Source organism: Alligator mississippiensis, chromosome 1, assembly GCF_030867095.1.
Source record: "Alligator mississippiensis isolate rAllMis1 chromosome 1, rAllMis1, whole genome shotgun sequence".
NCBI classification, from domain to species: Eukaryota; Metazoa; Chordata; order Crocodylia; family Alligatoridae; genus Alligator; species Alligator mississippiensis.
Genome location: NC_081824.1, coordinates 245,813,503 through 245,833,624, shown reverse-complemented (window position 1 = coordinate 245,833,624; position 20,122 = coordinate 245,813,503). Strand labels below are relative to the sequence as shown.

At 44.5% G+C, this 20,122-nt stretch overlaps 1 protein-coding gene across 5 annotated transcripts in view; it reads left to right on the top strand.

Annotated features, from left to right (window-relative positions):
• The window catches only part of ST3GAL6 (ST3 beta-galactoside alpha-2,3-sialyltransferase 6), an 81,258-nt gene that overhangs the window by 8,392 nt on the left and 52,744 nt on the right, over positions 1 to 20,122 (top strand). For 3 of the 5 annotated variants that reach the window (XM_059720442.1, XM_019476336.2, XM_059720444.1), the window contains one exon: positions 13,455 to 13,557. The exons of the other annotated variants lie outside the window; for them this stretch is intronic. In XM_059720442.1, the coding sequence (XP_059576425.1) occupies positions 13,491 to 13,557 (67 nt within the window). In that variant the 5' untranslated portion in view covers positions 13,455 to 13,490. The remainder of the gene's footprint in view (positions 1 to 13,454; positions 13,558 to 20,122) is intronic. 5 annotated transcript variants of the gene reach the window in all.

Sequence of the window (20,122 nt, the reverse complement as noted above, 5' to 3'; positions counted from 1 at the left end):
GCAGGATTGAGTACTGCAGCAGGGAATTTGCATCAGATTAACTAAAGGCCTAATGTTATGCCTATTAAGTAAATGCAAATTTGGATTTGACTGTGCTAACTAAACTTGACTGCATTTACTAATGTGGTAGCAAGTCCAGAAAAACTTTCCTAGTGGAGACAATTGGTTATTGCCTTCTATTTCACTTGGGAGAAGCTGAGGATTCACATTATGCTAAGTTAAAGCTCCAGCTTGACCTGGCTTCATAAGTATTCCACAACATTCCCTTCCAGGGGGCTGTAGTGATTTGCACCAGCCGAGAAACTGGTGCTAAGTTTGAATCTCAGTTTTTAGCACCTTGCCAACATCACCAACATCACCAGATGTTCCTTGAGAAGTTCAGAGGATACCTGAACCTTTCATATGATCAAGTTCTGCCAGGTGTATTTTTACCAGAGCAGCTGAGGCAAAGCTGTTATTTCTAGTGAATCCTTCCCCTGCCGTGCCCATTTAGTTATGGTTTATATGACTTTGCTTAATGTCTTTTGACAGACCACAGCCCTCCTACACACTGAGTGAGCAGCCACTCAGCTAATGTATGTAAACCCTGCTGCACTATAGTTTCTCAAGTATGAGTGCACCAGAGAGGTAATTGTCATCTTCAGGACCTGTCTGTTATCACATTCTAAAAACCATGACTTCCATAGGGAAGGGGCCATGGTAGCACTGTTTAATTAAATCTCTTAGGTTGCCTGTACATGTGCTCCAGGGTGTGGGAGGGGTGTTTTAATTAGAGCAGCTCTCTGGAGCCTCTTTAATTAAAATGCTGCAGCATCTTTTGTATTTAGTGTCCTGTGTTTCACAATGGTCACAGGGGCACTTTAACTAAAGCTTGTTGGGTGACCTTTAGTTAAAGTGCCCCCTTGGCCATTGTGAAACACAGGACACAACATACAAGATGCCGTAGCACTCCAGAGCATTCTAATTAGAACAGTCCAGCAGACTTTATTAATAGAGTCTGCTCTGATGTGTTTAGGCACCCTTATAGCTTAACATTATAGCCTGTAAACTAATAAAACCTTGTTAGGCTGTACATCTTTCCTAACAAACACCTGGGCAATGGCCTCCTCCCCAGCATAATGACCACTCATCATCATACATCATGAGTGGATTTTTACCATTCCTTTTGACCCCAAATCATATTTCATATTGGGTACTTTGTTAAGTAGGTTATCTTGTAAAGTTTTTGAGTCATGGAACTATTATTAAGAACTCCTCTGAAAAAAATAGTACTTGTCATCATTTGTGCTTTTAAAAAAAATCTTTGTATTATGTTTTAGCTTGGGCAATGAAATAGAATAGTCAGCTTTATTTCTTGTTTCTGCTCTAATGAGCTGCTGAAACCTTTGGATTCTAGATACTGGAAGTGAGTGTTTACATTTTTGTGCTTACTGTTTGGCAGTTTAGAGAGGTCAAGAAAACTTCTACGCCAATATAAAACTTAATTTTTATATTTGAAATGTAGCCTGAATGGCCTGTTTAAAGAAACTAATTTTTCAGACTTCACAAACCCATTACACAGTAAATAGTCTGTAAGATTATCATTCAGGGCCTTATTTTTCAAACTTGAATAATATCTGATGCCTTAATCAGCTAATTCCTTAAAAATAGTATTTAGATATCTGACTTCAAGCATTCATATATGTAAATACATTTCTGTGTAGATAACGCAGTCCTGCAAACTTTGGAAAGCCTGGTTGTATTACAAAATATCACTTTAAGCTTGCAGATTCTTGTCCTAATGTGATGCTCTGTCTGGTCAGTATTACAATAGCTTTTCAAAGTTTAAAGGTTTGCTCTATGCCCTAAAATAATATTTAAGGCAAACATTGACAAGCCCCACACCACTGCACAACAAAAATCAATTTCTTGGCCACGTATAGGTTTTCTACACTAATGGAGGTCTGTGGTATCAACAGGATGGTGGGTTGGGGAAACTTCTATCAGAGCTGGAACTGGAATAGGTGTGGTGTTGGATACAGAGGCTTCTGGTTGATGGAGAAATGGGCAGACATTTATGGCTGATAGAGTAAAACCTGCTTATAGTGAATTTTACTAAAGTAAGAATCCATTTTTAAGATGAAGTGGAATTCAAGTCCTACATTATTTGCCAGGTCAGACTGATCCTTGGCTAATGAAGAGACTGTTCTGAGGAAAATTGGGTTTGCATTTCAAAAGATTCTAACTACAGGTTTCCCTCGCTTTATGCTGTACACATGTTCCTGGAAAATGGTGCATAATTCACATTTGCATAAAGGGAACCCAATTTACAATTTAACAAATAAGGATACGTTCCAAGACCTCAACTGTACTGACTCCCAGACCCATTTCTACCACTTTTACAAGACAATTTTGGTACTCGCCAACAGCAGACAGTACACACAAGCACAGGGTGGTGGTGAATGTTACCATAGTGGGGATGGCAACTACAGAAACACGTGTTGCAGATAATGAGCGAGGAGCACAGACCCACACAGGAGACTATATTTTAGTGTGCGTCACTCCCACAATGCACTGCACAAAGCAACTGACTGCAGACTTCCACCACACCTGTCACATAAGCGTGATTTTACCTCATATATAACAATTTTTTTTAATATAAAAAGGGTCATCACATAAGAACAAATTTACACATACAGAACCCACCCACATAAAGCAAGGGAAACCTGTGTCCTATTTTGGGTGGCTGGAATATAGGTTGCAGTTTGCCTTGGGGTTTGTGCACTATGCTCTGTTGCCTCCAGTTGGAGCTACTGGGCATGTCTACATGAGATGTTTATTGCAAAGTTGACTAATTAGCTCAGCACTAAACATCCTGGCATCTACATGGGCAGGGCAATTAGGCTGAAGTAAACTAATAAACTCTGCAACAGGATGGTACCTGTAAATACAAGTACTGTCCTGCTGTGGAATTTTTTTACTGCTCAGCAGCGCAAGTGTTAATGCTGATGCAGCTGGCTGGGGCATGACGATGCTTCAGTGTGGGGGTGCCTGCTGGCTAGCCCCACACTGGAGCACCCTTGTGCCCCAGCCAGCCCCTCTGCAGCATGCTGAGCCAAGGGAGAACACAGCCCCAGGCTGGCAGGTTGACTCCCACAGGCCCCCTGCTATCCCAGGCTGCTTCAACCTGGCTCTACGTGTTGTGGTCCTGGGTGCACGTTCAAATGATGCACTCAGGAACAATAAACTCCAGAGTTTTTATTGCTTTGAATTAGTTGCACATGTGGATGCTCTCACCGTTTCCCTCAGTACTCTTTGTGTGTACCCATCCAACAGCAGTGTGAGATGAGGGCAGACTTCCAAAGGCTGTTTAAAGAAAAGCTGTCCAAAAGAAAAGGCTGTCTGGGAGCACTACAGAGTAGGGAGTGGACTGACTGTAGGTCTGCTCTCTTCCCATGTGGGTGCTTTTACCCCTAGGCTAGAGAGTTGTGCTTGCTCCAGTGAATTTTCAAGTATTCTGTACAAAGTGCAAAAGCTTCAACAAAAGGGGGTTGAGAATGATCTCACTGCAGTCTAGCCCATGGCTTGCTACTTGGGTCACGCTCTTGGGCCAGTGCATGTGGGGTCAAATCCCCTCAGGATCTAAGTCTCCCATATCCAAGGCAAGTGCTCTAATTCCTGAACTGTTGGCTAATGGCAGGGGGCAGCTCCATTGCTTCTTCTTCAAAGAAAGTAGTGACCCCTGCTGAGCTTGTAGGGAGGAATTTCTATGTAGGCACAAAATCCTCCAGGAGCCACAGTATTTAAGGAAATGCTGGAGAAGAGTCTGTTGATTGACTCAGGTAGCCCCCACCCATTGCCTTGACTTACCTGAGTCTCTCTTTCAGACGCTTAACTCTCCCTCCTCCCCTTATCTCCCTTCTACCTATGTGCATTGTAGATGGATCTAAAAGACAGAATTTTACCTGAGGTGGTGCCTGAGATGTCCTTTGCTGTATCTGGATCCTTAGGTTCAAGCTGTAGGATCATATGATAGAAACATTTAATTGCATGTATAAGATTTTTTTTCTGGAGAAAATAAGATAGTAGCATATTCCTTTGAGACTGATGCAATAGTGAGAAAAAGTTTAGATTATGGCAAAATGTAAGCTAGAAAATGTAAAAGTTTGTAGTTTTAGTGCAGGGTCAAGTTTTTTTTAATCAAAATGAACACAGCTGTGCTCTTAATACTTAGTCCTTCTTTGCAACAGACTTGTCAACATCTTCTAATTAAAAATGAATGTTATGGTCCCATTAATCTGAGTTGAAAGTTGGTTTTGGATCTTTTTCTGTCCTACAGTGAAAATAAAATATACAGTAAGGAAGGAAAGGATTTAATGCTGATCAGTCACAGGTATAAGCTGATCAGTGCCTTCCCTCTGGGTTCTAAGACTGCCAATTTAAGAAGGCTGAATATGTAAGGCTTGCATTATTTTTCTTGTTTAGAACCAGATTTGTAGCCTTGCTGTGTATCCTCCAGTTCCTGAAATCTTCAGCACTGTTTTAACATGTTCATTTTTCTACAAGTAATACATGCTGTAAAAATAGCCTAAAGCAGTTCCCAAACTGTGTGTTGTGACCCCAAATGGGGTCACAATATCAGTGAGTGGGGGTGGGGGGCTGTGGGTTGGGAGTGAGGGGCCAGACTGAGAAAATGGGATCATGCTGAGGAAAAGTTTGGGAAGCACTGGCCTACAGTATTCAAGGGATGATGTTATAGTTCTAACATCATTCTTACTGTTGTATGTAACAGTTCTTTTATAGCTTGAAAATTTTCCTTGCATACACACCGGCTTGTCTATCATTGAATGGCTCATTGGTGCCTATCTTTTGCCTTAAAGAAAGGAGTCCTTACACAGATTAGCATGGAGGAAAGTGAAACCACATGTGCATTTGGAAAATGTGCGCACCTTTTAAAATACAACATATTTAGGTCTTGCAAGGTTGGTATTACCTTTGTTTTGGGTTTTGAATTAACTTGCTTAGGCTGGCTAGTAGTTAAAATGGTGATGCTGTTCATTTTCCAAAATTGGATTTAGTGAGAATCTACTGTCAGAAACATCTTGAGCGGTTAGTACTGGAGCATATTTTTTTTTCCAAATGTATTCAAGCTTTCAATGCAAGCTCCTATTATAGTGTTCTGCAACTTTTATCTTTCTCCTGTTCTGGAGGGACCACTGCTAGGATAGAGAATAGATTAGGAAAGAAAATAGATTAGCTTCTAAGACTAATTAGCAAGGTAAAGAATGTTGGTGACAGTTTTTTCCCCCCTTCAACTCCTTCTGCCCCCCCCCCCCCCAGGGTTTCTGCTGGGTGTGCCATGGGAATGTCTCTAGATATTTTGGTATTGTTCTTATTAAAGGAGCATGGATCCTAGAGAAGGAGAGGCTTGGGTTGCTCAGTTTGATGGAGGCTTTTCTTCTGTTTTGTTGCTAGAAGTTTGTGTATGTTAGGTATCAATGAAAGGGCCATAGGTATGGGTATCTCTTGTGTCACAAATCCAATAACAGGTTTTTCCTTTAGCCCTAGACACTGCCAGTGTCTCTTCTGCTCCTCCTCCAGTCTTCGGATCTGTGGCAGCTTCTCAGGTTTGAGCTAGTTAATGAAGAACGTAGATTTGAATTGGAATTTTGGCAGCTGGAGCAAGGGAGCTAGTTTCAAGACTGAGGGTATATAAAAAAGTCATTGCTGCTATTTGCCTTTCTGTTAAAATGTGACAGCAGATACGCCAGCATATTTCCTACCCTTTGCCTGTATATGACTGAATCTTAGAAACCTCACTTCAGGTGTTCATACATGTGCTCCAGGAGAGTGTGTGTGTGGGAGGGGGGGTGGACTTTAATCAGAGCTTTAAATAAAGTGCCCCTGCCACTATTTTGAAGTGTGGGGACGCTGATTCATGAGACACAGGAGGCTGCTGGAGCACAGTAATCGCCCCACTCCAGCTGACTCAATTAATCGAGTCTGTTCTGACAAGCTGGAATTACAGTGCATTGGAGCAGCCTCCCTGCTCATGTATAGGTACCTTTTATGCTTACAAGGCAAAATATAATCTGTACAGTTGCTAACCTTTCTAGTGCCAAACTCTGACAGTAGGGACTAGTCTTTTTGGCAGACATGCCACAAGTTAGCCCTGGACCCTCCCTGAGTGCCACTCCAATCGCTTTCCCTTACCTGTTGTTGCTCTTTTCTGCCTCCTTCCCTGTGTGACCCTGCCTGATCTGATGTTCCCTGTCCTGTCTGGCACTATGCTCCCCAATTTGCCATGCGCCACACAGAGTGGCTGCCCATGTCATTTGTGTCACCTGTGCTGCAGGTTGGCTACCTTTGGTGAAGAACAGCCTGCTGTATACCATCATAGCAAAGCTGAATGCAAGTCTGTTGACAAGGGAACTCCAAAAGGTTCTGTGCCCCACTGATGTGGATAGGAGTTCAGTTACCTGCTACACTTGGAGTAGAATTCCTCTTCTGTTCACTCCTGTTTTGTCATCACATGGGAAAGGATTGGTGGTTTTTTATTATCTCCAGTGTCTTTGGACTGTCCTCTATTCACAGAACATAAGCATTACTGGGTTAGACCATACGTTCATCTACTCCAGTGTCCTGTAACCAGCAATAGGTTAAATCCCTAACTGTTGTGTTTAATAGCCCCTGATAGACCTTTTCTCTATAAACTTGTCTAATCTGTTTTTGAACTCAATTGTACTATCAGCTTCCATAACATCCTGTGGCAACTCTCCTCCCATACTGGATAAGAATATAAGTACCTTATCTTCCACCACTGTAGCTGGTGGTTGCCTATTGCTGCTCAGTGGGATTGGCTCACTAAATGCACGCAAGAATGGTTTCTGTTATCCCTCCAGATTTAACAAGCTTGATTTGTCCATTTAAAAGCCTGGCAACAAGTGGCTATGATTTGTTAGGTTAAGCTGATCAAATAACCCAAACCTGTGAAAAAGGAATCTGTTTGCGGGGGTATGGCTGTGGCCATCTTGACACTATCCGTTGTTGTCTTTCACAGAGTTTTTAAATTGTAAACTTGCTGGCACTCCATAACCTCTAAAACAGGCATGTTTGAGGGACTTCTTTTCTTGTGTCACAGCAGTGCATATTTAAAAGAATATGTGCGCCAGCCTTCCCTAGGTGCCAAATTTATGGTCTCCTTGTAGTGTTTCTTCTAAAACACTTCTACTTCAACCTGCTCCAGAGAGCTTGATGCTAATTAGAATTGGCTGACAAAAAAGGGATATTGTTATAATAGTTGAGGTCTATAAATCTACCATAACTGTGAGCTCAGCTGCTGGAAGTAGAGGAGAGATCAAAAGATATTACAATGACCTGTAACAATGAATGCGGACAGAAGAGGCAAATAAAGACCAAAAAAATTGTGGGTTTTTTGCTAGTGCTTATGTCTACTCATACAGCCCCAGGACTCTGTTAAAATCCTGTCTAATAAATGAGAAGAGAGTACAGGTTTCCCTTGCTTTATGCTGTACATGTGTTCCTGGAAAATGGCACATAGCTCGATTTTGCATAAAGGGAACCCACTTTACAATGTAACAAATAGGGATTCATTCCAAGACCTTGACTGTACTGACCCCCAGACCCCTTTTTAGCACATTTACAAGACAATTTTGGTACTTATCAACAGCAGACAGTATACACAAGCACAGGGTGGTGATGAATTCTAATATTATAAAAGGCTTAGTCTGTCTGCCCTTAATGCTTTATTTGCTTCATCCCCCCTGCCCTGCTCCCTGCAAGTGGTGACGATAGAGTGGAGTGGAGGAGTGAGGCCACTGGAGTTGGCCTCGCCCCCCCCCCCCCCCCCATTACTTTTTGGAGGTGGCGGTGGCAGCATGGTGGGGAGTGGGTTCAGGATGCTGCAAGGTGGGGACGGGCAAGGCCACCGGTGCTGGTTTCGGCCCACCCCTCCCCCTTCCATCACCAACATGGGCTGATGTGGCGGTGGGGGGAGGGCCAGGAAGGGAGGAGTGGAGCCTGGGCCCTATGCAGGCTTGCTGGATGGTGGGGGGGACACAGGGCTCCATCCCCGCCTACTCCCCCCACCATTCTTGATGGGCAGTTGGCTGGTGCTACCCTAATGGGGATGGCAACTACAGAAACACGTTGCAGACAACGAGCGAGGAGCACAGATCCACACAGGAGACTAGGGGTGCACCAGTAGATATTTTGGGGGCCGAGACTGATAGCCAGTATTTAAGGAGGCATATTGGCTGATACCAATCTGATATCTGATACAGCTGCCATCAGGTGGTAATTCGGGAGTGGGGAGGGAAGGAGAATGGGGGGCAAATCAATGCCCCCTGCGTTGAGAGAGGGGGTGGGGCAGGCACTGCCCAGCTGGGGGCACAGGACGGAGGCTTGGCTCATGGGGTGGGGGTGGCTCGCACCACTGTGTTGCACCCCGGGAGGGTGGGGATGGGGGGGCATGTGCCCCCAGATCTGTGCGGTGCAGGGTGGGTTGCAGCTGCGGGGTGGAGTTGGTGCTGCGCAGGGCTCTTCTTGCTGGGGGCTGGGCTCCTAGCGGACGCCAGTGGTACTGGGAGGAAGTTGCAGCCACTTCACATTTTTCCGCTACCAGATCTGCACTGCCGCCCAGCACAGCCCCAGCTGAACACCCCATCTCCAGCCAAATGCTGGGAAAAGCTGGGGCTGTGCCAGGTGGCGACATGGGCCTGGGAGGAGAGCTGCAGTGAAATTTGGGGTGGCTACAGTCTCTTCCCAGTGCTGCCAGAGTCTGCTCTGAGCCCAGCACCTGCCAAGAAGAGTTGTGCAGTGCTGGCTCCAGCTCCACCCTGCAGCTGCAGCCCAAGCTGCACCACACAGATCTGGGGGCACCGCCTTCCCGGGACGCAAGCAGCAGTGGGAGCTGCCCCCACCCCATGAGCTGCACCTCTGTCCTGCACGCCTTCCCCTCCCCACTGTCCTGCTGGGCAGCACCTGCCCCCTCTCTCATCCCAGGGGGCATTAATCTGCTCCCCCACACCTCTTCCCTCCCCCCTCCCCTTCTGATTTACCAGCTGGAGGCAGCTCTCCATGCTGCCATCGCTGCTCCGTGCTGGGTTGCAACTGTGTGCAGCACAGGCATTTATCAGCCCCATCGGGCCAATATCCAATATAGACATTTTTCTTAATATCAGTAGTGATCTGATATTGGACTGATGTATCAGTGCACCTCTACAAAAGACTATGTTTTGGCGCATGTCGCTCCCACAGTGCACCGCACAAAGCAGCTGACGGCGGGCTTCCACCACATCGATCACATAAGAGTGAATTTACCTTGCATATAATGAATTTTTGGTATAAAAAGAATCATTGCATAAGAAAAAATGTGCGTGTACAGAACCTGCATAAAGCGAGGGAAACTTGTAAAATGGACAAATGGACCAAAATTATTGGACTGCAAAATTAGGCCTCATTGTTGAAGGAGGGCATGGTCCCTTGTGATTGCCACCCCTGTCAGAGCTTTAAAAAGAGGGACCAGGGAAAAGGCTGGTAAATCTCTGCTCCAGGTAAAGGATTCTCTCCTTCGGAAGCTCCAGTCTAGACCAGCATACCAGTGAAGATGCCTGATTATCACCAGCAGGGATCTCAACAGGAGTTCTGGATTTCCTACATTTTTTTTTATATCTGTTTCTCTCACCCTTGCCCGCCTGCACCCCCCTTCTCCCCCACAATCCCCCTTTGTCTTTCCAGCTACTCCTAACAATAGGTTATCCGGTCTGCTGAGCCTGAAAATAACCAGTGAAAAATAGGGAGTTTCTGCCAGGTAATGTTTCAGACCAGAAAAGTGAGCTAGGGTCAGAGCAACATACCAACGTAAAGCCATACTGTCCCTCACCTTTTATTACACTGTTTTTCCTCCCTTTTTGCTTCTTCTTGTTTTATCAAAAGCAGGCAAAAAATGATTATCTTGCTTACAGCAATATGCTCAAAAATCAATGCCAGAACTAACCCTTTCAACATAAGACAGTTGAACTAAACACCCTTTCTCTATCAAAGGAAATCAAATAGGTCTTGTGTTTTATGTTGCATAACCTTGCAATTTCAACTGCAAAATCCTTTATTTTTTATTTGATTCTTTTTCTCTTGTTTAAAAAATATATGGCTTAACCTTGCATGAATGTCCCCATTTGTTGTGGAATGGCAACAGCCAAGGTCTCTGAGTGAAGGCCTGTTAACCCCATTTAAAAGGTTAATATTGTACAGAAAGAGGGTTATGTTAGTACATCTGACTTAGAGCCAGTTTATCCCATCAGAATTAACAAAGCATAACATGTCCCTATTTAAACTTGGACTATGCATTCCCTGCGAAAGAGGACCTGGCATCATATGTATTTGGAGCATGCACTATTGTTTTAGGACCCTGACCGAGACTGAAGCCTCCAGGTACTACTGCAGAAAGGATCAGAACCTATATTTTGGGCTAAATTCTTAATTGTACTAGTGTAGATTTGGATAACTCCACTGAAGCTAATGCAGTTATCTTGGATTGTTATACCTGAGAAAGGGATTATCTCTGATTTACTGATGCTGCTGAGCAATGTTGACCTTCTTGCCTGCTAGTGAGAGGCAAGTAAATTAACACCACTCTTGTTTTATTTTCAAATACAATTTCTAATTGAGATTTGAAGTTGAGTTGGAGATTGAGCCACATCTTTCAGATTCCTTTTAAGGAGAGCTGAAGCTAGATGCCCAGCTCCCATTAAAATCAGTGGGAGCTCTGTGTCTAAATCCCTTGGCCCTCTTAAAAACATTTCCAGCTATAGATACAGTTAAAGAGAAACTTTACAGTCCTCTTTCAAATCAGTTTGTCTATTTCTTTCCCACAGCCCTAGCAACATCCACATGGGAATCAGGCAGAAGTACCTGGGTCCAGAGCTTCCTGAGTGAACTCCAGTAGATTTGTGGTTTCTGGTGGAAGTGTAGAGCATTTGTATGGTTTATGACCCCAAACGGGGTCAGCTGGGTTCAGTTTAGTTTTCCCCTTTAGCGCCTACCCCTGGAACAGCAGAAGTGTGCTTGTTTGAACTGGAGGTTCAACTCTGCCCTTAAGAGCATTTTCCTTCTTCCAAAGTGCTAATTGCTCTACAGACCAGCTTTTTATCATAAATATGTGTGAATAAATGATCCGCTTCTGGGACTTGCACTTATTCTGTTGTATCCTATTTTTTCTCTTAAAAAATGCCAGTTGATTCAGAGACAAAACCTTCTGAAATGGACTGGGGCTTGCTTGCTTGTTGCATGCCAGATTATGAAAAAATGTTGAACTGCCTTGATCCCTGACCTCCAGAGCATGTGGCAAAGCTTGTTAATTCTCCAAGGCTTTGGGGGAATAGTGGCTAAAGAAGAAGGAGGCAGGCTGGAGGGGGAGAAAATTAGTCCTGACATATTGGGGGAGGCAGATCCATACTTACATGGATTTATGTCCTTTAAGTCTTTGTATTTTTTTTTATATCACATTCTTCTGAAACCTAGAATATGATCATTTTTTAAGTCTTACCCTAGTTCAAGCTAGTTGAAACTGACAATTTAGAGCAGGGGCTGGCAGTTATTTCGGGTGGAGGGCTGCTTACCCAGTTTTGGCAAGCTGTTGGGCCACATGGGTAGCCCTGTCCCTTGACAGGTGCCCCGCTCCCTGGTTACCAACTTAGGACCAATGTCTCAGGGCCAGCACTGGTGGGGCCCAGAGCGGGGCGCAGGTTGGCAGGGGTCTATGGAGCTGGGTTGGGCTGCACCAGTAGGGAGAGAGGGGATCTGGCCTGGCTTCATAGAGCCGCTGCTGGCCGGGACCTTTGTACCCCTGCTGCCCTGCTTTGGGCCCTGCCGGTGCTGGCTCTGAGACACTGGTGTGGGCCCCATGCACCCGCTCACTCCTAGTGTCCCCCCAGCCCTGCGGTATAGGCTTGGGGGCAGCGTGCAGCCCCGACGCTCTACTCCCCGGCAGGGAATGAGCTGGTGCTGAGCGTGGGGGAAAAGTGGCCCCTCCCTTCCCCTCTCTGCTGCAGCTGCTCGCAGCCTGCATGGGGCTGCCCTGAGCAGGCACAGGCAGCCCCACATGGCGCCAGCCACCAGGTGGGTGAGGGGCTGCTTTTCCCGCGCTCAGCACCAGCTTGTAACCCGCCCCTGCAGCCAGCCTGGGTCCCGTATTGCCTCTGGGCTTGCCCATCCGGGCTGCTCTGTGGTGGCAGCGGCTGCGGCTCCCCCGCTTGCTGCGCCGGGCAGGGCGGCACAAGGTTAGACCTGTGCTCTGCTGTCCTTTCTGGAGTGTTCCAAATACACTGAACAGCTAAACAGGAAGCAGTTAAGCTACTGATGATGAGAGCAAATGAAATGTAAGAAGGAAATTGTCTGCCCCACAGCTGGCAATTTTCTTGTAGACCTGCATCCCACTGCTGGTTGTGGGGAAGGAGAGGAAAGTACCCATGGGTAGCACCTCATGCTTAAGAAATCTTCCCAAGCACTGCACTCCATTTCTGCAAAATAAATGACTAAACAGATATGTCCCTAGGAGAAATTCCCTTGCAAAAAACCCTCTCCAGAGAGAACATGTACTTTCTTTGGTGAAAGCTGGATGTTTGGGGAACAATCAATTAGGGGAATATTTAGCAAACAAGAAGACAAAAATGTTTTTACAAAGCAAACTGCCCCTTCCAGTGGTCTTGGCTTGTTATAGAACACCAAGGGTAAAGAGTTCTAGGATACTGTGTTTGTTTTAGAAATATTTTGTAAGTTAGTCAAAATAAGACCTGGACAGTTGGGGAGCAAGAAAACTTTGTCTTCCTGTGCCCCTGATTCACAAAATGCAATTTTAATTCAGAAACATTTACCACACTTCACAGTGTATAAGTTATGGTTTGAAGCCCAATTTTTAGGTCTTAAACTTCAACCTCAACTTATACACTGTATCATTGTGCCCTGTGAGGGACTGGGCTTGGCATTTGGCTGGCACGGCCCAGACATTGCCACTTGCAGGGGATGGGGCCGCACCAGCCAAGTGCTGAGCCCAGCTCTGACTTATATACTGTGCCTATGAAAACCTTAACTTTTCGCATCAGAAAATCAGGCTCAACCTATACACTGTACTATATGTCTGCACAGTATAGGATAGGACTGCAGGCCTTGGCAGTCCTGTGCCTGACTGGGCTGGGCTGTGGGGCACAAATACACTTGCCTCAGCTTTGATGTGGAGCTGCCTAACTCTCACCTACCATGTCCTGATGTCAGGTGATGTTTTTGATCGGGAGGTGTTTAGTTTAGCCATGGCTGGCCAAGGAAACAACAGGCTAGATCCTTCTTCTAGGGCTTCAACCTCACCTATACCCCATCTGTGTGCCACCCAGATGTTGCAGCGTTGGTCTCGCCCTTGGTTCTTGACAGGCTACGTCTTTCTTTTTTCTTTGGCCTTATAGGCTCGTGGTCATTTCAGTCCCATTTCCCTTGTTAAGATGGACCACTGGCAAAGGGTAGTGGTCAGAAGAAATAAAGAACTCAGGATCTTTACTTTGAACTCAGGTAAGTTTCTTTAAACTTTGGGACCCTGCAGCTTACCAGTAGAGTTTATCTACCACTGTTCTCTCAGGCTCAGAGGGTGCAGACATCTCCCCTCTCCTCCCAGGGCCCATCCTCTGTGGATAAAGAAAATAAAGGAATCCAGGCTGGGCTTGCTTTGTCTTGCCAGCACGCAGAGGATCCCTTCAGCCCTGGAGCTTCTGTGCCGGACTGATGTCTCCTAGCTGGGTCTGAGCCCCTGGTACATGGGCCTTTTTCTGGCCTTGCCAGGTTATAGGCGTGCACACACTCGTGCCTGGCATCCAGCCAGTGTCTTTAATTTTTCCTGTGGCTTGCAGCCTGTCCTTTCCCCTTTTTAGTTCCAGGGGTCAGGGTTCAGCTTAGCTAGCTGTCCCCTGAGTAGCAACCCCCATGAAGAAGGAAAAAAAAAAAAAAGAAAACCCAGAATCCTAACTGAGCGCAGCCACTTCTCCCATGGCTGGCTCGTCTCCCGACGAAGCTTCCTGCCAGCTCCCACTGCTTTTCCTGTGGTGGGCTCAGTACCAGTGTCTCCCAGCTCACTGGAGCTCCTTGGAGCTTCCACACAGGCACACAGCCTGCTCCCTGACCCCCAGAGCCTCTTCTCCAACGTCTTTATGCTACTGCCACTCATCTTCCTCCTGCAGCCAGTTTCGCTCCTTCAGCATTGTTGGCAGTGGGCTTGAAATATTTGCACAGCTGCGGGGTGGTCTGAGGTTTCCATGGTGTCCTTTGTTCTTTCAGTGTCACTCGTTCTGGCACAGCAGGTGAGTCTCTGGCTGCCTTGAGTTCAAGCGGGCTTTTTCTCTTCTGTTCACATTGTTAATATCCAATTCATCTGCCAGCTTCATTTGAATATAAACTTTAAAAAAAGCCTTCTGTCTCTTGCTAAATCAACTTTGAAAATGGCACTGAAAGCAAAAAAGAGGAAAGAATACAGGACAAGGCTAAATGTAAAGTGTGTGTACAGTCGTTGCTTTTTTCGCCATTTAAAGTGCTGTATTGCCGTGACTTAACAGAAGTGCACAGCTTTACAGCACATTTAAAAATGGGTACAGCACTTTAAATTAACCCTTGTTAAATGAGGTATTAAATTTGAAGTGCTATAGTTTATAGCACTTTAGCAACCTGTAGCACTTTAAATAACTTCTGTACACTGAAGCCTGCCCAGAGCTGCTTCTCTGTGGAGCGCCTCCTGCCTCCTAGCCTAGAAAGTGCATGGATTCTCAGAGCCGTGCCCCCCCCCCCCTTACCCACATGAAACACTGCACTTCTGTCATGTTTAAGGATGCTGTAACTTTATAGTGCTATAAAAAGTGCTATAAATTACAGCACTATAAAATGTGCATGGAGCACTTCTGTACACACCCAAAATTAGCAAGTTAAGTCTGGCACAGTTCTATTTTGCTGTGCTCAACATGGTGTTTTCTTCTTGAAACAGAGAGAAAATACCAAACTGGTCAAAGACAGTTTGCAGCAGTTATCAAAAGAATTTTAGCAATAACACAGTGCATTGGTAAGGCAGTATAAATATCCTTTTAAATCTCCTATAAGAGGAAGTGTTTGGGGTTTTATTTTGAATGTCAATAAATCCTAGTATTAGTGCTTCCAGGATTTGCTACCTTAACATTCAATAGGCCAATTGGAAATTTACTGAAGTTCTGACCATACAGAAACAACACATAGTTTTGTGTCAAAGTGTTGCCAACCCCACACATTTTAAAAACAGTCATGAGTCAGGCCTCTCAAAAATATTTTAAAGCAGTATTATCGGTATTTTTTTAGGGTAGCTCCTTTCATATTTTCAAGATGAATCTCCAAACCCACAAACTACCTAATCCCTTTCCACCTATTAGCTGCCTGTGTGATCCTGTTCCAGCCTGAGCAAGTCCTTGAAAAACTGTGAATTGCCTACTTTTGTAACATGCTGCCCCCTTCGCTTTAAAACTAATCCACAAAAAAGCAGTAAACCTACCCACCTTTTGGCGTTTTTCCCCCCGGGGACTTGATCAGCGCAGTATAAGCCCACCAAGTCCACTTAGGGACTTAATCTGGTAAGTGGGATCCATCCCAAGGGTTTTACTTTTTCAAGAAGAGATTTGTCTGATATGGTTCAGACAGTCTCTTAATTGCAGGGTCTGAAGGAACACAAACATCACAAAAACCATGGTAGTATCAAGAGAGTTGGTACTGCTGGTATTATTCTTTAATAGCACACAAAGGTACTTTACAGAACAAATAGGATAGAAGGTGAAAGATTTCTATCCCATGTGCATGTTGCCACCTAAGTAGAGATATAATGAGATGAATAAGGGTAATAAATGTGTGCAAGGGGAAAAGGGTTGAGGAAGGAACAGGATGGTTGCCACCAAATCATGCTCTTAGTCAGTTTTGCTAATATAGCTGTTCCTGCATCCTTGTTGTACAAGGGATTATCACCACTGTATATGTAAATTAGTGTCAGGCTGCATGAATGGTTGCATAGTTGTCATAAAATAGCTGCGCACTTCTGGTGCTGTATTTAGTGAAGTAGCAAAGCCAAGGCTAAGATATGACTCCAGCAGAGATACTGGTCCACTCTCTCAAGGAGGAAGGATAGCCAAAAGACATACAAGATTCTTCCTTACAGAGGTGACCTGAGCAGGGTATGGGGCCCAGGGTACAGGGTGTGGGGCAGTTGCCCTGATTTGGCCCCCCTATCCCCCCCAGTGACAGCCCTGCCTCCTTACAAAGTATAGTATATGATACACCCTGAATGTATCTGTGGTTGAAACTGGTGGGAGCTGACCTGCAGTGTTCTTGGAGACGTGGAAAGATATCCTAATACTGTAACGGCATCTGTTAGATTAGTTCAAATAAACTTAGATAGGATGTTAAATTCATCTTCAAAGGATTGGTTAATCTCCTATTAAAAAGTTCTCATAGTTTCATAGTAGCTAGGGTCAGGAGGGACCTGAACAGATCATCTAGCCTGACCCCCTGCCACAGGCAGGAATGAATGCTGGGTTCACAAGACCCCAGACAGGTCATCATCCAGCCTCCTCTTGAATTTGCTCAAGGTAGGGAAGAAGACTACTTCCTTGGGAAGTTGGTTCCAGATTTTGGCCATCCTAACTGTAAAATATTGCCTTCTGATCTCTAACCTAAACCTATTCTCCATCAGCTTGTTACCATTGTTCCTCGTCACCCCAGGTGGTACTGGGGAGAAAAGGGCTCTACCTATTTGCTGTTGATTTCCCGTGATGAGTTTGTAAGCAGCCACCAGGTCCCTCCTCAGCCTCCTCTTGCTGAGCAGCATCAGTAAATCAGAGATAATCCCTTTCTCAGGTATAACAATCCAAGATAACTGCATTAGCTTCAGTGGAGTTATCCAAATCTACACTGGTACAATTAAGAATTTAGCCCAAAATATAGGTTCTGATCCTTTCTGCAGTAGTACCTGGAGGTTCCTCAGTCTCTCCTCATAGGGCCTGTCCTGCTGCCCTCTCACCAAGCAGGTGGTCCTCCTCTGAACCCTCTCCAGGCTGGCCATGTCCCTCTTGAAGTGCGGCGCCCAGAACTGGACGCAGTACTCCAACTGCAGCCTGACCAAAGTCGCATAGAGGGGGAGTATCACCTCTCTGGACAGGCTTGAGATGCACCTTTGGATGCATGACAAGGTATGGCTGGCCTTGCTGGTTGCAGTCTGGCATTCGCGGCTCATGTTCATCTTGGAGTCAATAATGACTCCAAGATCCCGTTCTGCCTCTGTGCTTTCATGATTCTCTCTTCATGGCTGAACCACACTTGACAAAGGACTGTAACCAATTAATTCAAAAAATGTCAGACTTTGGTTTATTACATTTTGTTTCAGGCTTTAGGGACCTTTTTAAATGCTTGTAAACTTTGGATTTTATTATCAATGCCCTCCATTTACTCAGCTAATAGGTCACAACATTTCAATCTTCAGGCAGGCTGAACAAAACTGACTGAATGGTACTGGGGCCTGCTTTATCCTGGGTCTTTTCAGGCCCCCTTGAGGCTGTCAAGAAGGTTAGATGGAAGAGGGTGGAGGGGAGGGGACGGAAATCCGCAAATGCCATCAGTGTTAAAAATACTCCTCTCGATTTCTCCAGAAAATGAGGTAATACTCCTCCAGGGGACAGCATTATTCACTACACAGACCTCCCTTGTTAACTGCCTGTGAGATTCACTGAGTGAGGTCAGGAACCAGAGGAGGAGGGAAAATGTAGGCATTATCATTAAAGATAGTATCAAAATACATACACACAGAACAAGGTTACAGTTACATGAGCAGCCTTTACTTCTGACATTTCCTAACTTTCACATGCAAGCTTAATTTTTTTTTAAATAGAGAATTTTACATGGATTAAAATACTAACAGTTAGTAACAACAAAAGTATCATAACCGTGGTCTTTGACTTGAAAAATGAAATGAGTTACGTTCTTTTGTAAGGGTGAATTTCTTTGCAAGGGCAAGGAGATAATGAGTAGCTAGGCAAAAACTGTGTTTACATTTTAAGCAACAGAAAATGTATAATTTAGCCCCAGTTTGTGTTCTTTAAACATACCAAAGTTAATTCTCAGTTTAAGAAAACACTGGCTGCTTGGGCTGAAGTATTGAGGGGTCTGATTTGCCTTCTAGTTGCACTGCTTTTATGCGGTGGTGATTATTGAACCAGATTCTCAGATGATGTAACCTGGCAGAGCTCCACTGAAATAAGTAAAATCAATTTAGGCAATTATTCTATTTGATGATGTTCTTTATCTTCACTCCTGCTTGGGAGTGGTCAAACTGGGAAGATTTCAACTTTTCATTTATATACTCTTAAGCCCACGTGCCATTGTCTTCTGCAATGCATGGGTATGGAGAGCCTCTGTTTTGACTAGGTGTCCACTTACTTGGAAAGAGGTCCCATACCTGACATTCTTTTGTCAAGATCAAGCATTGTTGACAAACAAACTATGTTGGTGATAGCTTTTCTGAGGTCTTAAGGAAGGGGTTGTGCAGATCTGCTGAGTTTCACTGTCTGCCCCAATGGGACATGCAAAAAAGTGTGCAGTGTCAATCAAGCTAAATTGGTGAAGAACACATTAGGGGGAAGAGAAAGTGTGAGAGGCTGAGGTTGGAATGGAAGGATGCAATGACTTTACAGTAACTTTACAGTGCTATAGCTGTCTTATAACAGATCAAGATAACATTGAAAGTACCGTTCTAGTGCTACATAATATTTATAGTGCTGTGTAATGTTTATAGTGTTAATTTGTCATTTGTGGATTGTACCTTGTTTTGCATATGCTGATTTTAATTTCCTGAAATTAGATCCATGCAGAAGTACCTTGAAATCAATAGGGCTCTAAGCAGGTACATGGGTCAGTCATTGAGGATCAGATGGCAAGACTGTGATTTAAATTTAACATACGATGAAACAACACAAAGCTGCTTCACTGTTAATCTGGACATGGCAATGAGGTGTGGTAGTATATGCGTTAGTGTTGTAAAGTCACCTGTCTTATGTTTGTGGCAGGGCATGAGAGCTAACTTCAGATGTCTTGGGCTTTTTGCTCAGTGGTTTAAGAGTAAGGCTGCTTAAAAACATCCCCCGCAAATAAGCTATAACACACTGTATTTAGTCAACAGTTGGCACAAAATAACAGCCAAAGGCAATTGCTTTCAATTACATGGGGATATATACTAGTGTTTTTGGTTTGGTGTGATCCACCTCTCTCACCCTGTGGCCAGTAAAGTTAAATTTTCTTTTGAAAAAGATATATTTAAACAGTGGTAGGGAGGATATGCAGCATATCCGCCTGCAAGGAAGTATTTTGCATAGTGGAGAGATGAGTAAAATTAATGAAAGGGTATATAACTTCCTCTCAAATTTCCCTGGCAGTTTATGGCAGGACGAAGTATTTTAAACTTTCATAGGGTGTAGTAACTGGCAGTTAATTTATAACTATGGAAAAGGCAGCTTGGTGTGCTAGAGAGGGGGTAATTTGAAACTATCATTTTCTTCCTCCAGCACTTCTTTTCTCCTGACACAATTGCTTGTTAGCATATATTTTTGTTTTGTTCAACTATTTGTTCCATATACTCTTGGGAAGTAGAGCATCAGTGTAACATGCCTTCAAAAAGGAATACATAGTCAGATATAATGTACTTTAGAACCCTCCATTGTTCAGAGTCCGACTTTAGCAACATATAACAGTGAAAAAGGATGGTGAAAGACTGTTGATTAAAAGTGAGGAAACAAGAGATCCTATCAAACAGTATATATTTTCCAGAAAAATAACTTGTTTGTTTAGCTACATAAATACATGTAGCAGCATTAAACATGGACCCATCTGAAGGAATAGGAAGGGCTGCCCTGCAGAGGGACAGAGTGCGAAGAGACAAAGTTTTTCCCAGGAGAGGCACTGTTTGCCCTGAGGGTGAATGAAGCTGTTTTGGAGGTAGCCCTGTTGGAAGTGGGAGGGGTGATGTAACCCCAGCAGGGTTTGAATGAGACACATTAGCAAAAGCCCGGAAAGAGTCCTGGCCTGGGATTGG